Genomic DNA, 16,284 nt, shown 5'->3' on the forward strand with positions numbered 1-16,284 from the left:
AGGAATGCAGGCCTGGGAGTGGGAAACAGAGAAGAAAGGGAAAGCCAGGAGAAGGTCTAGGTATCCAGCTGTCCACCCATGCAGGCAGCTGGTGCTCAGTCCCACCAGGCGCTTTTAAGAAGTCTTACGACATGAGACCCAGAACTGTTCCCAAAAGGACAGAGACTGCAGGGGGAGAGGCAGCTCCAGAGGCTGCCATACCCCACTAGTCACAGGGGACCTCCAGAGGCCTTAACTCCACACGCTCCAGGCTGAGTGAGTGTGAGTGCAGAGAGCCCTCCTGTGGGCAGAAGTGAGAGGTATTCTCGGCGGGCCAGGGCAGGCGCCTTCTGACGGGCTCCTCGTGCAGTTTGTTAGAGCAGGCATGAAGCTGGACACTACATCAATGGCTGCAGTATGAGGTGGGACCGAAGATTCTGATGTGGTGAGCTGAAGTGTCCTACAGAGGGCTATTGTAAAAATTAAATGTAAACTACTTAGCACAGTGCTGGACATGGTATAGGCTCTCAGTAAACAGTAATTGGTAGATTCGTTTTCCCTAATGATAACAAACTCAAAAGGAATACAGTCTAACAGGGTAACAGACTTATAAACACCTAGCAGAATAAAACTGATACTAAGCTAATACTGGATGTGCTTGGATTCCTCATATAAACGAAAATAACAGATACTCTAGAAGCTTTTCCTTTTCTAAGTGAAGGGAATGAGGAAGGCGGTAGCTGTACTGAAGCTGACTTGAGCTTACCCTGTCTGAGTGATGAGAAAATGCTATTGCCAAAATAGAGACTATAGAATACAGGCAGGATTTGGAGGGAGATCATCGATTCTGTTTATTCTAGGCCCTCTCTTATCCCGGGCCATCTCGCTGGAGCACCTCATCTACTCCTGTGGCTTGGATTTCCAAGCATGTTGATGTGATCCACATCTCTCTCTCCAGCCCAGACCCGAGTTCAGACCGTTATACCCATTTGGTTGTACCTCAGGCACCTTAAAATTAATAGATCCAACACTCAACTAGTCCATCTTCCCCTACTTCATCCCCCATCTCTAATCAGCTTCTCCCTTTTCTCCTATGTCAGAAATGACAGAGCAGAAGCTTAGCCTCCATACTTTCCCCCTTCATCTCCCACATCCCCACTAGCTCCCAACATCAGGATTCACTGCCAACTCCTAACTAATCTACCTCCTAAGCAGCTCTTTTTATTTGGGATTCCACCACTGTAACCCAGGCTGTCTCTTACCTGGGTTACTAGAACGGCTTCCCACTAGTCTCCTAACTAAATCCCAGTAGTCTCCATGCATCTCCAGTCTTGGTTCCAGCAAATTTATCTTTTCTTACAAATCTGCTCATTTTAGTCCATCCATTGTCTTCCCACTGTCCAGTGATAAGCACAGTATCTGACCCATGGTACAACTCACTAAATACGAAAGGAACAAAGAAGACAAGGCAGGAGTTCACTTGGGAAAGGTTACAACAAAACATGGCAGTTTGGAAGTCCGCAATATCCGTGGTGGGTTAAACACTAGGAGTAGATGAGGTCACCCATTCTCTTACCTTTATTTTCGTTTTACTGTTTTTGTTTTCCCTTAAGCTTCTCTCATTCCAACTCACTTTTTCCTGTGTTACATTTCTTGTCTTGGGTAGGTTCTCTGTCTTCAACAGATTAAGTGCAAAGTAAAATAATGATTCATGTACTAGTACAGAGGAATAACAAATCAATTGTATTATCTAACACTTGTATCGTGCTTTACAATTCATAAACCCGTCCTATTAATTCAAGAAACAGAGACTTTCAGGAACTATAACTTTTTGTCTTTCTTTTAAAGAACAAAGAGTGGAAATGGTGCTTTATGTTCACATGTGAAGGGTCATGAGACATAGGTGGAGGACTCTGCTTGTCATGCTTTAGAACTTGATTTGTGACTCTTACATATAATGAATTGACTATAATATTCCTCCCCTCACTTCACTCAGCCAAACGGTCTTTACTGTTTTCCCCAAGTTCATTTTAGAGCACCGCCAGGATGTCCTGCATTGAAATAACCTGGATCCCACGTGGGGAACTTTTTCTGACTCAGCTGTCTCCTTCCTTCCTCCAGAAGGGAATGTGCACCCACTGTCCCCCATTTCCTTGCCTCTCATCACTCACACCTCAGCTAATTCCATCTCAGTTGACTCTTTTCTTATATACAGGCACACATAGGGACACTGACCTTCAGCCTTATTTCAGAAGAAAGGCTTGCATGGAAATTTATTTCAAATTTTAAATTAATTGCACTTTTGAAATTGAAAACTATTATTGGCACAGCTATTTCAGAGATTCTTTTCATGTGTAGAGAAAGTAATCCTTTGTCCTTATTCCTTCTACTATTTTAATAAATATTAAAACCAATGAAATTGTTCATACTTTGAACCGGCATCAGTTAACATTGGTATTTGAAAACAATTTGAAATACAATTTGTATTTCCCAGAGATTCCGTCACTCAGCAAAAGGAGAGAAAATTGTTAGCTGGATTAATTTTTGTGAAGTAGCCTCTTTTTCAGTTAACCAATAACAAGAAGAAATTGATAACTGATATACTGGGGAAACTGATAATTTTTTTAAACTTTCTTCCTTTCTTCAACAAACCCAGAAGTGAACACCCACTTGCTCAGCTCTACTGCCATTCAATCATGGAGCATCATCATTTTGACCAGTGCCTGATGATCCTTAATAGTCCTGTAAGTACCTAATTTATGGTTGTAGAATTTTAACAGAGCGCTTTATAAATTCAGTTTTATTTTTAAGTTTTGGATTTATTCCCAACAACATAAATTCTTGAGCATGCTTTATTCCTTTTTGGGTAAGAAAGGCAAAGCCAAAACATTTGAGATCTTCGCAGCCTCACTTCTCTAGAAACCAAAACTGTCTAAATGTTGCCTGAAGAGGGGAAACTGGTTACTCACCTCCATTTGGTTATTCCAAATTGGAAGCAAACAAAACTGGTATTTTATGGCTCTCAGTTCTGTTTTTGTTTTTACTTTTGTCAAATGACGTGGTTTATACTACTCTCAAAGGTTTTCTTTCATAAGGCAACACCTTTTCCTCTTTTTGTGGAAACTTTTGACCACTAATAAACATTTTCGTTAAGGAATAAAGCTATTCAACAATTTGGCTAAATGAATATTTATCAATGTAAGAAAGCATATAATATGTTACTCTACTCATATTTATGTTAAGGAAAATAAGGTTAAAATGATATATGCCAAAATGTTCGCAACGGCTGTCTTTGTCTAGTTAAACTATTAATACTTTTTTTATTTTCTGGTTTTGACTTGTTGTTCATTATTCACATTACCCATTGTATGCGTATATTACCTTTATAATAAGAAAACAGTGAAAGTTGTAGACGATTACGTTGAACAAGCACAAACGCACGGTATATAATTTTAAAGCAGTTTTACCTCCATCACTTTACATTTGCCCAGTGGCACTAGTTCTTCCCCGAGCCCCAGAAAACACAGGCGGCCCGTGACTTTTGTGGTCACTCTTTGGTAAGTTTTACCCTCTAGTTACTACTTCAGGTCCTAAAATATAGCATACAGTTCTCAATTTAGAAACCAAAATGTGCAGCCCTATGTAGTAGTCCAGATTTGGGGCTTGACTTAAAGTTTCAGGTTCTCTTTTCCCACCCTGGTTGGCTCCTTTCGTCCCTCCCTTATGTTTCTTCTGACTCCTTCACCCCCAAACCCCCATGTCCCTTCCTACTCCCCCAGACTTGGAGAATAGGAAACAAGAGGGGTAAGAACATTCTCAACAGACTGGTAGTGTGTTGAGTGTCCCCCTGTCTGTGCCTGGTAGGTGTTTAAACCAAGTTCTTTTCTTACGAGTAATTCCGTGATCCTGGCCGAGCGCCTTAACGGTGTGGCTTTTCCACTGACGTCGCCTTAATATGACCTGTCCAGTTTATCACCTTATGGCTCCTTCCTCAGCTCCTGGAACTCTGATTGTTGGCTTTCAGCTCCTTTCTGCTAAGGTTCTTTTGCCTTCTTTGTGGGCCTCTTGAACAGGACAGGATTTAAACCAACCCCATGCCTCCAAAACTCAGAGAAGGCAGGCCATCCTGTTCGGTAGCAACCTCTCCTTCACTGCTGCAGCAGAGCATCCAGCCAGCCTGTGTCTTGCCTTGTAGATTTTCCAGACAGGAATCGGACACAAGGGTACTGGAGCCCACCCGACCCAGCAAACTCCAGCAGGCATACGCCGTGACTTCAAGCCGCTCTCTCTTACTTGAGTGAAGGGGAACGCAATCGCACCTGTTGGTGCGGGTGAAGGGATGAGTTATGTGGCCAGTTTGGGCACCTCCTTATAAATTCTGCACATGCTCTAGTACAGACTGCTACAGATGTGACTGGTTAACGTGAACTAGTTGATGTATGATTGGGAGGTAGGGGAATGATGTCAGTAAAATGTATAAGTTATACTGTTTCATGAATGTATAAGTTATACTGTTTCAAGTTCTCTTGGGTAAGGTGCCAGAATTATGGGAGTTGAATTTTGACCTTCAGCAAGGAAGGAAGAAGCCCTCTGCTTGGCTCCTGCACGAGCAACCCTTTCGGTTCTGTTTTAGGAATACTGAAAATGGGCACTTAGCCCTGAGGCGCTCTCCCTCGCCTTGGGCTGCTCTGGGCCCACGGGAAGGAGGTTGCTCTTCCTTCAGCACCTCCCTTAATACAGCCCCATTGTCTCCGCGACCCAGTTCCCCCTGTGCTGCCTCTGGGCTTCCACAAACCACCATTTCCACTCAGCTGTTTCTGTGCTTCTTTAATGTCCTCAGAAGCAGCCTCCAGACTTGCTAGCCTGGCCTGTCCAAGTTACCTCCAGAGGTACCAGTTCTTGATTTGGTCTGTGCTCTGGTTATAAAGTTACATAGGCTTTGAGTGGTCTGCCCCAACACTGTTTCTCCCAAAAACCATGTTATTTTTAGTGTGGGGTTTTTCCGAACTGAGACTTCTCAGGAATGTGTGTGTCGAGTTATATAGCAGCAACATCTGTACCTTCATTGGAATTTGCTGTCTTTGCCCTTCAGCTCAAACTTCATTTTAATATCCTATTTAGTTTTAAGGAAAATATTGCTAACCTTTTAAAAAAAAAAACCCATATTTTACAGTATGCCTATCATAGCTCTCTCTGTTATTAGATAACATAAAACTTATGTAATATATTATTACTTAACATAAAAGGAATCTGGTTGTATATATAACTGGCCTCACATTATAAGGCCCATCTATATTCTGTCTTTGTAAGCACCAATACACAAGAATTTACAGCCTTTGTTTTTGGAAGGGAAAATAAAAATACAATACCAAAAGACATTTCTACTTTTCCACTTGAAATAGTTTTGTCTTAAAATAAATAAAAGTATCAGAATATAGTTTTGTTTTGCCCAGAATCTAAAGTGGCTTAATATTTAAAAATAATGTTTCTTGTGTAATCACAGATTCATTAATTAGACGTTTACCACAATTTCAGCATCAGTTATCCTCTAACCAATGTTTGAACCTGGCTCAGCAGTTTCCTTTCTTCAGAACAAATCCTTTACCTCCAGACCCTATTTCTAAGCTTCTGGGTTTTTTTCTCAGCCCTGAGGTTTAGGAAGCACATCTGACTCAATTTACAGATGTTGTTTTGAGTATATTCTGGGTACCCAATGTACGTTTTACTTAGTTCAAGATTAGAGAGTCACTGTGCTTTAAATTACAGGCAAGAAATAAAAAATGGTTACATAGCAAAAACTTTAGATAACTTGCACATGGATTAGCCACCTTTGAAATATTCCTTATAGATGTTTCAACTCTTGCTTTCTTTATACCACCACTAAGCACATCATTGCTCACACCCTCTACCCATCTGTATTGGCATGTTCCTGAGGAATACACACTGTTCTCAATATGAAGTTAAAATTATATAAATCTGCAGCAGAAATGTTATTGGATTTATTACAGATGCCATAGAGAAATGATTTTTAAAATAATCAATTGTTTACAATTTCCTCACCCTGTTCTTCACATCTATTAATACAGTTTTTGATTTTTCAAAGTTTTACTTGTTCTCAGATCATAGCAGTTAGCCTGCCCAAAGGAAAAAGGTATATAGTTATTAGATTTGGGGCCTGGACTAAAGCCTAAGGAGTAGAAGAGTTGGAGAAACATGCATACTTTGGCCCATGAACCATCATGAAGCTGTTTTTTCTTGTATGACAAGGTGATGAGGGTGGGTGCATAGAGAGGAAACATTATTTCATGGTATTTACTTTATGTAAGCAGGTGTCCTCTATCTTCTTGAGTTCAGAATACTAGGCATGTGTTTAAGAGATGTGACTATTTTTTCAGATTTTGTTCTTATCAGCAGCTTCTCCAGGTGGAATGCTAATGATGGTTTTCTTTTTTTTATAAAGGGCAATCAGATTCTCAGTGGCCTCTCCATTGAAGAATATAAGACCACGCTGAAAATAATCAAGCAAGCTATTTTAGCTACAGACCTAGCACTGTACATTAAGTAAGTTTTAAGAAATATGTTGATAAATAGGTCTTGGATGTGTTTGTATTGTTTCAAACTTTAAAAATCCACACTGGGGTATTTTTAGATTATAAGGACAAATGTCCTGGCAAAGCTGTCTATCAAACTGTCTATCAAGCAGTTTCTCAAAGGAAGCCAGAAAAGTCTACTCCTTCTGCTTACTTAATGCTATAGAAATTACAGAATACAGAGTTATTTCTGATGTTTGTCTCTGAAATAATGCGCAAAGCAAATAACCATCTCAAGGTCATTCCAAGCTGGGTTGGCCAACCTAAAGATTCTGTAGGCCATTTGCTTTTCCTCCTTTCCTTCTCTCCCCCAACTTCTGACCATTTCACAATTCCTTTATACTGTCATCCAAGCTTACGTGGGCTGGAAAAGGAGCTGAGTGCCAGACAAGTAAATTTTGTTTCTTTTTATTGGATTTTGGCAAAAGAAGGATATTATGCGGAACTTTAATGAAGTTAATGATTCAAAAATTAAAGTATGCATTAGAGTGTATTAGGGATGTAGGTATGTTTGCACCATTAAACTGCCTTTCTAAAAGCAAGGAAAGACATTGCTGCCTTTGGGCAAGCATTCGTTTCCCACACAGAGACTGAGGTCTTTGCTGCACGTTTGGGAGTGAGGGGAGTCCGGCATTCACACTCAAGGGATTTCTCAGGAACATGGGCCTCTCTCCCTCTGTACAAGGATGTGCATTATGGTTTTAGCCACTGTTTTGAGAAGTAAAAACAAACAAGAAACACACAAAACCATACACCAGATATCCTCTGCTGTGCATCTGAAAGTAACTACATCTAAAAGGGTCTGTTTCCTTGGATTTTGGAGCACTTTAATTAGGGTAAAAGAAAATATAGTAAATTTCAGTGTATTCAAAATGATTGCAGAATAAAGATTATCAAATTACCAAGAATTTGAAAAATACCTCTAACCACAGAGACTTCCCGACCTTTCCAGGCCACATGGGTCTCCCCTCTGAACCCTTTTGAAACGTCTTTTCATTTTTGGTACTTAGTCACAGACGGGCAGTTTTGTTATGTAAGTTTCTCTTATGTTTGTGTCTTTGACTAGACTTTAAACACTGTGAAAGGAACTCATGTCTAATAATTTCCCAAGACGCCTAACAATGTTGAGCACATAGAGGTATTCACTGTACAGTGAATGAATATTAGTTTATACTTTACTTGGTCATTCTTTGCTTCAGAAGGACTTCACAACTTTATAGTGACAGAGTAATTATTATGAACATTTTTTACCCTATACCATAATATATGTGAATGAGGTATATGAAATTAAACTGAAAGCATATAGATCTTATTATGCCATACGCAAAATTTCTTAAATCATTCTTGGCATCAGACTTTTAACTCACATTGGTTCATTTTCTTAAAATCACGTTCAAGAATTGAAATTTCCATTATTTGTGATTTGTAGTTAAAAACAAGGTGAGATTTAATGTTTCAACCAAAGAATATGGTAGAAGAGAAGAAGGTAAGGTATTTAAGATTTTTAAACGATGATTTTTATATTGGATTCTAAGATGAGAAAAAACCATTAGAGATTTTTTCCCCCAAAATTTTACTCTATGAGTCTTTCTAGACCAAAGGGATAAGAGCTTGGGGGACTCATCATAACTACGAAGTATTTGTCTTTATTTTGAAGGAGGAGAGGAGAATTTTTTGAACTTATAAGAAAAAATCAATTCGACATGGAAGATCCTCATCAAAAGGAATTGTTTTTGTAAGTAGGATTACTATCCTTAAAGCTGAAGTTTTGCTACCTAATTTTATTGCAATTATTTGTTACAATGTGATGATCTTATAGGCTGTCAGAATTCTTGAGTGTTGTACAAAAATAAATATTTGCTTGAAAAGAAATGCATTTGCAAATTCAAGTGAATGAATCACTTTCGTCCTAGAAGGACCTTTAAAATGTGGTAGAGTATCAGTACCAGGCTATAGAGTTCCCTTGTTCATACTCACAATTCTTTGGAACTGAAGACCTGAAAATAGCATCCTAAAGAATGCAGGAGCGAGAACATGGCTGTGAAGTGTTTACTTCTCTTACGTGATAGCAGAGTAGCGCTGTCAGAACTTAAGGGTTTCTGTTTTTCCTCACCTGTTCCTCTGCCCCTCCCTCCCATCCTTTGCTATTATTATCACTGCCTTTGTCATGACAAGAACTGGATCAATAAAAAAGAGCTAAGTGTCAACAATAAAGAAAAGATAGAGGTAGTAATACTAAGGATAGTGCTGTATTACAATTTTATAACCAACATTTCTTTAAATAGATTGGTATTACTTCACATGCAAACAAAGATGCAGATTATAAGGAAACATACAAATGCCCAGCTGTCTGTTCTCTATAGTCATGCTTCACCTAAGAGTCTCAACGTGCTTTTAGAACAGTGCCTTAGAAAAGTACGGACACGCTACTGTGATTCGTGAACAGTTTTTCTCAATGACAAAAGTGGAATCTGACCACAATTCCAAGCCTGTGCCACAGTTTTCACTGCTCCACTCTCCTAACTTCTGACCTCTCGGCAGACAAGCACTCAGGACATCTAGTGCTTGCGTTGCCTCTTCCACTCTTCACAGTCCAGATTGTAGTTAAGCTCACACACGTGCGTAGTCTTCTTTGGGGGAGGCAGTTTGTATTGGCAAGTATTATTGAAATCCTTCATGATTAAAGATTTCTCTGGTGCACTCATTACTTGCGAGAGAGTTGGTATAAGAGATAGAATTAGAGGCAGAAAACCATTTTCTCTGTGGCCTAATATGGTTAGGGAGAATGTACTTTTAGGTTGGGTTTCCTTAGAGGGATAAGTGATACAGTCCTTCACCTTGAGTGCTTCTATATGACAGTGACGGCCTTTCTGCCTATGTCTTCAAACAAATTAAAAGGATTAGATGGCAGGTATTTGGACCTGACATGGGAAAACACTGCACTAAAGAGAGAACTATTTTCATACAGTAGTTTTATATAATATTGAGCTGTAGAGCGCCTTGTCACGGACTCCAGACTCCAGTATGGTTTCCAACTTCTCTAACAAGCGAAGGAATAACCAGCATCATCCTTTCATTTCCCTCTTTTCTCCAGCAGATACTGTTCAATAATTCAAAGGCTTTTCACAGAGGAGTCACTACTTTTGTTGAGTGAATTAGTATGACCCACCATAGTTCTTGCTGTCACGGAACTTTTGTCAGTAGGACAGCTGAAGTTATCCTTTAATGGTTAATTATTAGTAATCAATGTGTTTTCATCATACTGTCACTGAGATTGGAAGACCAAAGTAAAAAAAATAAAAATAGCAGGCAAGTTTTTGCTCAAAGGTTAATAATTTCTCTCCTGCTGCTAATCTGGAGATAAATGAGGCAGTGTGAAGGCAAACTCCAGTAGTTCACTGGGTAACCAAAACAATGACACTGTGATATCACTGTATCAACCCTGCTTCTATGTGAATTCTATTTCTGTTTCTTTAGTCTATAAACTGCCATCCTCGTAGTTTAGAGGGTTTTAATTTAACTTTTTTATTAGTAACTGATCACTAGGGTTTATATTCACATAAAATTAAACAGGAGTATTGGGCTTCTTTTTCCCTTAACAGAGCGATGCTGATGACAGCTTGTGATCTTTCTGCAATTACAAAACCCTGGCCTATCCAACAACGGGTATGTTGCTTAGTGATGATAAAAGTAATAATTAAAAAGTCAAAATAAGAAAAATCTTTGCTCTTAAATATAGTTTTTGAAGTATTGGGGGAACTTTTTATCTAAATTTTAAGTAGTATTAAAAGCAGATAATTGGACATAAACAGGTTTTCTTTTTTAGAGGACTCGTTAGCACTTAATAATATCTGTAAGATATATTAAGAAAGAAAGCATCTATATTAACACAGCAAAACCTAGCTGTTGATAAAGCTTAATTCCAGTACTACTGCTGGCTTAGTTGGGGATTTTTTTTTTTAACACATCCCTTTAATAATATTAAAGTTTAGAAGAAGCAAACTTAATTTTCTTACGGTTAGCGTATTAGGCTATACCTCAACTCTAAATAGGCATTAACAAGTAGAACTTAAACACTTCTAGTGCTTAGAAGTATAGGACGTGTTGATATAAGATGTCAGGAAGGATCTGATCAGGGCCTGTGGCTAGGAGGCTAGAAATACATCCTCTCTCTAAATAAGTAACTGCTGTAACATTTTGCAATGGCGATAAAGGCCCTAAGCTAAAAGAAGGGGTGGGTATATATGCAATGATGTGTATGTTGTGGTTTTGTTTTTTTGAGATTACATCTTGAATCCTAAATGTACTACCTGAGATTATTGACCACTGCTGTTGGTCACAGCTCTGGGCTGCATAGTCATGGAGCCCAGTAATGACAGGCTCATCTCATGAAACAAATGCTGAGAAAACAGTATCAGGAATGCACTCTGCAGTGTGTCAAAGCTGACATGCCACAAGCACTCAAGAAATGTCTTTATAGACCTTCCTGCTCCATAATAAATAAGACTATACGCCCATTTCCAAATAGGAAAGAGAATGGAAGAGGGAACAATTTGTCTTTTCATTTACTCTTTCTTTTTTCTGAATGAAACCCTGAAAAAGTACAGCAGTGAAGTTGGGGTCCAGACATAAAAAGCAACACTATAAAGCCTCTATAATTAAAACAGTTTGGTATTGGTGTCAGACCAGTGGAACATAATAGAACATTTAGAATTGCATAGAACGTTTAATATATAATAAAGATAGCATTTCAAATAACGGGGGAAAATAGACTTTACTAAATAAGGTTAGGATGATTTTCCCATCTTCCATAGCTGGATGGCAAAAGATGAAATTGGATCTATTCTGCATACTTCCAAATGGGGCATAGAGTTCAGTGCAGAGAATTAAACCATACAAGTACTAAATAAAAACGTTTGTGGATTCTTTTATAAACAAGGAGTTAGAAAAGTTTCCTAACCATGGCTCAACATGCAGAATCAATAAAGGAAAAGACTGACAAATTTGATTACAAGAAAATTAAAAAATTAAGAAAATTTTTTGCATGGCAAAGACACTATAAGCAAAGAAAGACAATGAAAAACAGGTAAAAATATTTGCAACTTTTATCTGATAGATAGTTAATATCCCTAATATTAAAGAACTTCTTAAAAATAGAGAAGAAAAAGGCCAACAACCCTACCGGAAAATGAGCCAAAGATTTGAACAAAAAGTTGATAGAAAAAGAAATGTGAATGGCTCTTACTCATTTGAAAAGGTTCTCAGAACCTCAATCATAAGGAAAGATGCAAGTTAAAACTACACTGACACATGGAACTTCCCTGGCAGTCCAGTGGTTAAGATTCCGTGCTTCCACGGCCGGGGGGCGGGGGTTCGATCCCTGGTCAGGGAACTAAGATCTTGCATGCCACGTGGTGTGGCCTTAAAAGAATGAAACAAAACAAACAAACAAACAAACAAACAAAAACTACACTGACGCAAAAGAACTTGTACAGAATCTCATTACAATAACAGCGTTACTCCTAATAGTCAGAAACTAGAAACAATCCAAAAGTCTCTCAACAGGAGCATGGATAAATGTATTGTAGTACACTGCTCCTTCACACAGTGGAACACTGCTCAACAGTGAAAAGAAACTGAAACTGATACAGGCAACTACATGGATTAGTCTCATCAACACTAAACTGAGCAAAAGAAGCCAGATACAAAAGAATACTGTTATGTCATTTATGTGGTGTTCTGGAAGAGGCAAAAGTAGTTGATAGGATAGCGGTTGGGTGGGGAGGGAGGGAAGAAGGTGCAGGGATTCACTGTGAAAGGGCCTCAGGGCACCTTCTGGGTGACAGAAATATTCTGTTTCTTGGATGGGGTGTGTGTTACCTAGTTACATGCATTTATTAATATACTGAACTGTATACCCGTGGTCTATGCAATTCACAGTATGTAAATTCTACTTCATTTAAAAGAAGCACGGAGACACCATTTCTCAATTGTCCGATTGGCAAACACCCAAAGGTTTCACAACATACTCTGTTGGGGAAGCTGTGGGAAAAAAAGGAATGCAAAATACTATAACCCTTTGGAAGTATATGAATACACAAATTCATTTACCATTATTCCTAAGAATGTTATCCCAAAAATGTACTGGCAAGAATATAAAAAGACATTTACACAAGCCTATTCATTTTAGTGCTATTTGTAATAGCAAACACTGGAAATAACCCAAATGTTCATTAATAGGTTACTGATTGAATAAACTGTAGTACATTTACATGATGAATCCTTTGCCAACAGCAAAAAGAAATGAGAATTCTCTATATACTACCAGGGAGTGATTACAAAGATATATTATAAGTAAAAAAAAAAAAAAAAGCAAGGCAGAGAAAAATGGGTATCGTATCCTACCATTTATCTGAGAAGGAGATGAAATAATATATGTACATATTTGCTTATATTTTAAAAAAACAGAAGGATTAATCACAAAAAAGTTATTTTTTTCCCTCAGGGGAAGGAGGGAATAAGAGGGAACAGAGATATAAGCTAGAGTTGCTTGCATATACTTGTTTTGTAGATTTAATTTAGAACCATGTAAATTGCTCTTAGTTATAAAATAAATTGAATTTTTAAAAAATCACTTAACCTTGAAAGTAAAATGAAACAAAATGATTTTGGTTGCAGAACCACACTGAGAGGGACTGTTTTATTCCAAGTGACATTAAAACAGTAATTTGACCATATAACTCTGGTGAGATGTACACTGAGAACAAAAAGAACTCCCCCAAAAAAGAAACCTTTAAAACTGTTTTTAATCATATGAGTGGTAATTTTGTATAGATATTCAGTCACCATTGTGGGTGATGTGGGATAAAAGCAAATGAAAAATTATATTGGTATTGTTGAGAAGCAGGATTTTCAGCATGAGTGGAAAGATAAAGATCTAAGGTGGATAAGGTTTTGCAGAAATCCTGTAGTCCTGAATTTGAATAGGAAATACTGTATGAACTTACGTTGTATCTTAGCTCCATCCATTAAAAGGGCTTAAAAATAATGATCACCCTGGTAGTAATGAATGAACCTAGTGCCCAGATTGAGGTCTCCAAATACCTCAGTTTAAAGGAATTAGGCCTCCACAATGAAACGGCTGATTGTGGTTCCAAAGCAGGCAATGTACAAGATGAGCCTAGAACATGTTGTTATAGCAGAAAGCAAGGAAGCTATCAAAGACTGATGAAGCCATGTCAAAAGAACAAAGAAGCCAACTTAATATGCTCTCAACTGGCCAAAATGGAACAACGTATGAGTGTCAGTGAGGATTGAAATACATTATAATGTTTAAATCCAAGAGATCAAAATAATAATAAAAACAATAAAACCTTCCATAGCCATCTTTGGTGGATGCTTGAGAACCAAGTTATTTTTTTTTTAATAGTAACTAAAGTAGAGAAAACCAAGTATTTCTCGTGCTTTACTTATACAAATTGTACTTTAGGGCAGGGGTCCCCAACCCTCGGGCCAAGGACTGGTAACTGGTCCATGGCTTGTTAGGAACCGGGCCTCACAGCAGGAGGTGAGCGGCGGGTGAGCGAGTGAAGCTTCATCTGTATTTACAGCCGCTCCCCATCACTCCCATTACCGCCTGAGCTCTGCCTCCTGTCAGATCAGTGGTGACATTAGATTCTCATAGGAGTGTGAACCCTACTATGCTCTGCGCATGTGAGGGATCTAAGTTGCATTCTCCTTATGAGAATCTAATGCCTGATAATCTGAGGTGGAGCTGAGGTGATGCTAGCGCTGGGGAGTGGCTGCAAATACAGTTTATCATTAGCACAGAGGTTTGACTGCACAGAGACCATAATAAATCAGTTGCTTACAGACTCGTATCAGAACCCTATCAGTGAGTGACAAGTGAAAACAAGCTCAGGGCTCCCACTGATTCTGCATTACGGTGAGTTGTATAATTATTTCATTATATATTACAATGTAATAACAGAAATAAAGTGCACAATAAATATAATGCACTTGAATCATCCCAAAACCATCCCCCCCGACCCTGGTCCGTGGGAATATTGTCTTCCACGAAACTGGTCCCTGGTGCCAGAAAGGTTGGGGACTGCTGCTTTAGGGTAACTAAATAATTGATATGGGGAACTTTATTTCAGCTATAAAGGAAAAAGGAATGATTGCTTTGCATATTACCTTTTTGCAGCCTCTTAATTAGTGAATCTAGACAAAGATCATGAAGGGTTGTTAATCTCACAAAGAGAAGCAACCAGGCATTATACAGCCCTTGAGAGAAGTACAGGGCACTGCCTGTGCAACAGTCGTGGCCAAAAAAAAAAAATTCAAGTCTCAATCTAATCAAGTGTCTAGATCTCATTACTGGTGTATGGAAATACAGGGTACAGAGAAACATTAAATTTCATCATGCGAACACAATCAACAAAATCCAGACAGTGGAATACTGCAGGATTAACAACCCAGTTTATTCAACAACAACCAAAATTATAAGGAATATTTTTAAAAAGAGAAGAGGAGGAACTGGTAGATTAGAAGAAACCTAAAAGGCATATCAGTCTCAGTATATGGACCTATTTGTTACTGTGTTTTACACAGCACCTCATACAACAGATGCTTAATAAATATATCGTTGATTATGCATACAGATGGGCACACGGTACTTTTTTTCCACTGACTGATGAAGTTGAAATAATGTTGCTTTTTTCTGTGTAATTATAGAAGATTACAAACTCTAGCCTTTGTGATTAGGTACACATTAAAACAAAATTTCTATTAGTTGTTACTGCTTTATTCTAAGTTTACTGATGTGGTTGAAAGCTACAGCTTTGATAGATTTTATCTTCATTTAAAGTCTCTGTTTTACAGAGTAATATGCTTTTATTTACCCAAACTTAGTCTGTTATTGATTTCAGATAGCAGAACTTGTTGCCACTGAATTTTTTGACCAAGGAGACAGAGAGAGAAAAGAACTCAACATAGAGCCTGCTGTAAGTATGAGACCTTGCTGGTAGGAATTATTCATATACATTTTTTATTGTAGACTCTTTTTATGCTTCTATGAGATCTTAGGCACAGAATTTCTTATTATTTTTTTTTTATTTTATTTTTATTTTTTTGCGGTGCGCGGGCCTCTCACTGCCGCGGCCTTCTCCCGTTGCGGGGCACAGGCTCCAGACGCGCAGGCTCAGCGGCCATGGCTCACGGGCCCAGCCGCTCCGCGGCACGTGGGACCCTCCCGGACCGGGGCACGAACCCGTATCCTCTGCATCGGCAGGCGGACTCCCAACCACTGCGCCACCAGGGAAGCCCCTCATTATTTTTAAAAACTTTTCTTACTAGAAGATTATACATGTTTGCTACAGAAAACAAGCAAATAACAAGTCATCATATTTTACCTATATTTTGTAATTTACTTTTTCCATTTAAATATCATAAGCCATTTTTCATTCTAACAGATGCTGTCTTATATATCATATATAATGGTTACATGAAATAGATGTAACCATAATTTACTTTTTGGTACAATGTTTGCAGAGTTCAGTATTACAAACAGCACTTTGATATCAAACATCTTTGTTGCTAAACATCTGTGGGCCATTTTTCATTACCTTGTTAGGATAAATTCCAGAATTGCTGTGTTGTAGGGCACACAGATTTTAAAGATTTTTTGATACATACTGCCTTTTTGTATAGTGTA

General features: G+C 38.4%; 1 protein-coding gene across 2 annotated transcripts in view; it reads left to right on the top strand.

Moving 5' to 3' along the window:
- PDE5A (phosphodiesterase 5A) overlaps positions 1 to 16,284 on the top strand; it is a 145,998-nt gene that overhangs the window by 126,107 nt on the left and 3,607 nt on the right. For both annotated transcript variants that reach the window (XM_007464845.1, XM_007464846.1), the window contains exons 15-19: positions 2,636 to 2,723; positions 6,440 to 6,540; positions 8,227 to 8,304; positions 10,172 to 10,235; positions 15,500 to 15,574. In XM_007464845.1, coding sequence (XP_007464907.1) covers positions 2,636 to 2,723; positions 6,440 to 6,540; positions 8,227 to 8,304; positions 10,172 to 10,235; positions 15,500 to 15,574 — 406 coding nt within the window. The remainder of the gene's footprint in view (positions 1 to 2,635; positions 2,724 to 6,439; positions 6,541 to 8,226; positions 8,305 to 10,171; positions 10,236 to 15,499; positions 15,575 to 16,284) is intronic.

Source organism: Lipotes vexillifer, unplaced genomic scaffold, assembly GCF_000442215.2.
Source record: "Lipotes vexillifer unplaced genomic scaffold, Lipotes_vexillifer_v1.1 scaffold231, whole genome shotgun sequence".
Taxonomy (NCBI): domain Eukaryota; kingdom Metazoa; phylum Chordata; class Mammalia; order Artiodactyla; family Lipotidae; genus Lipotes; species Lipotes vexillifer.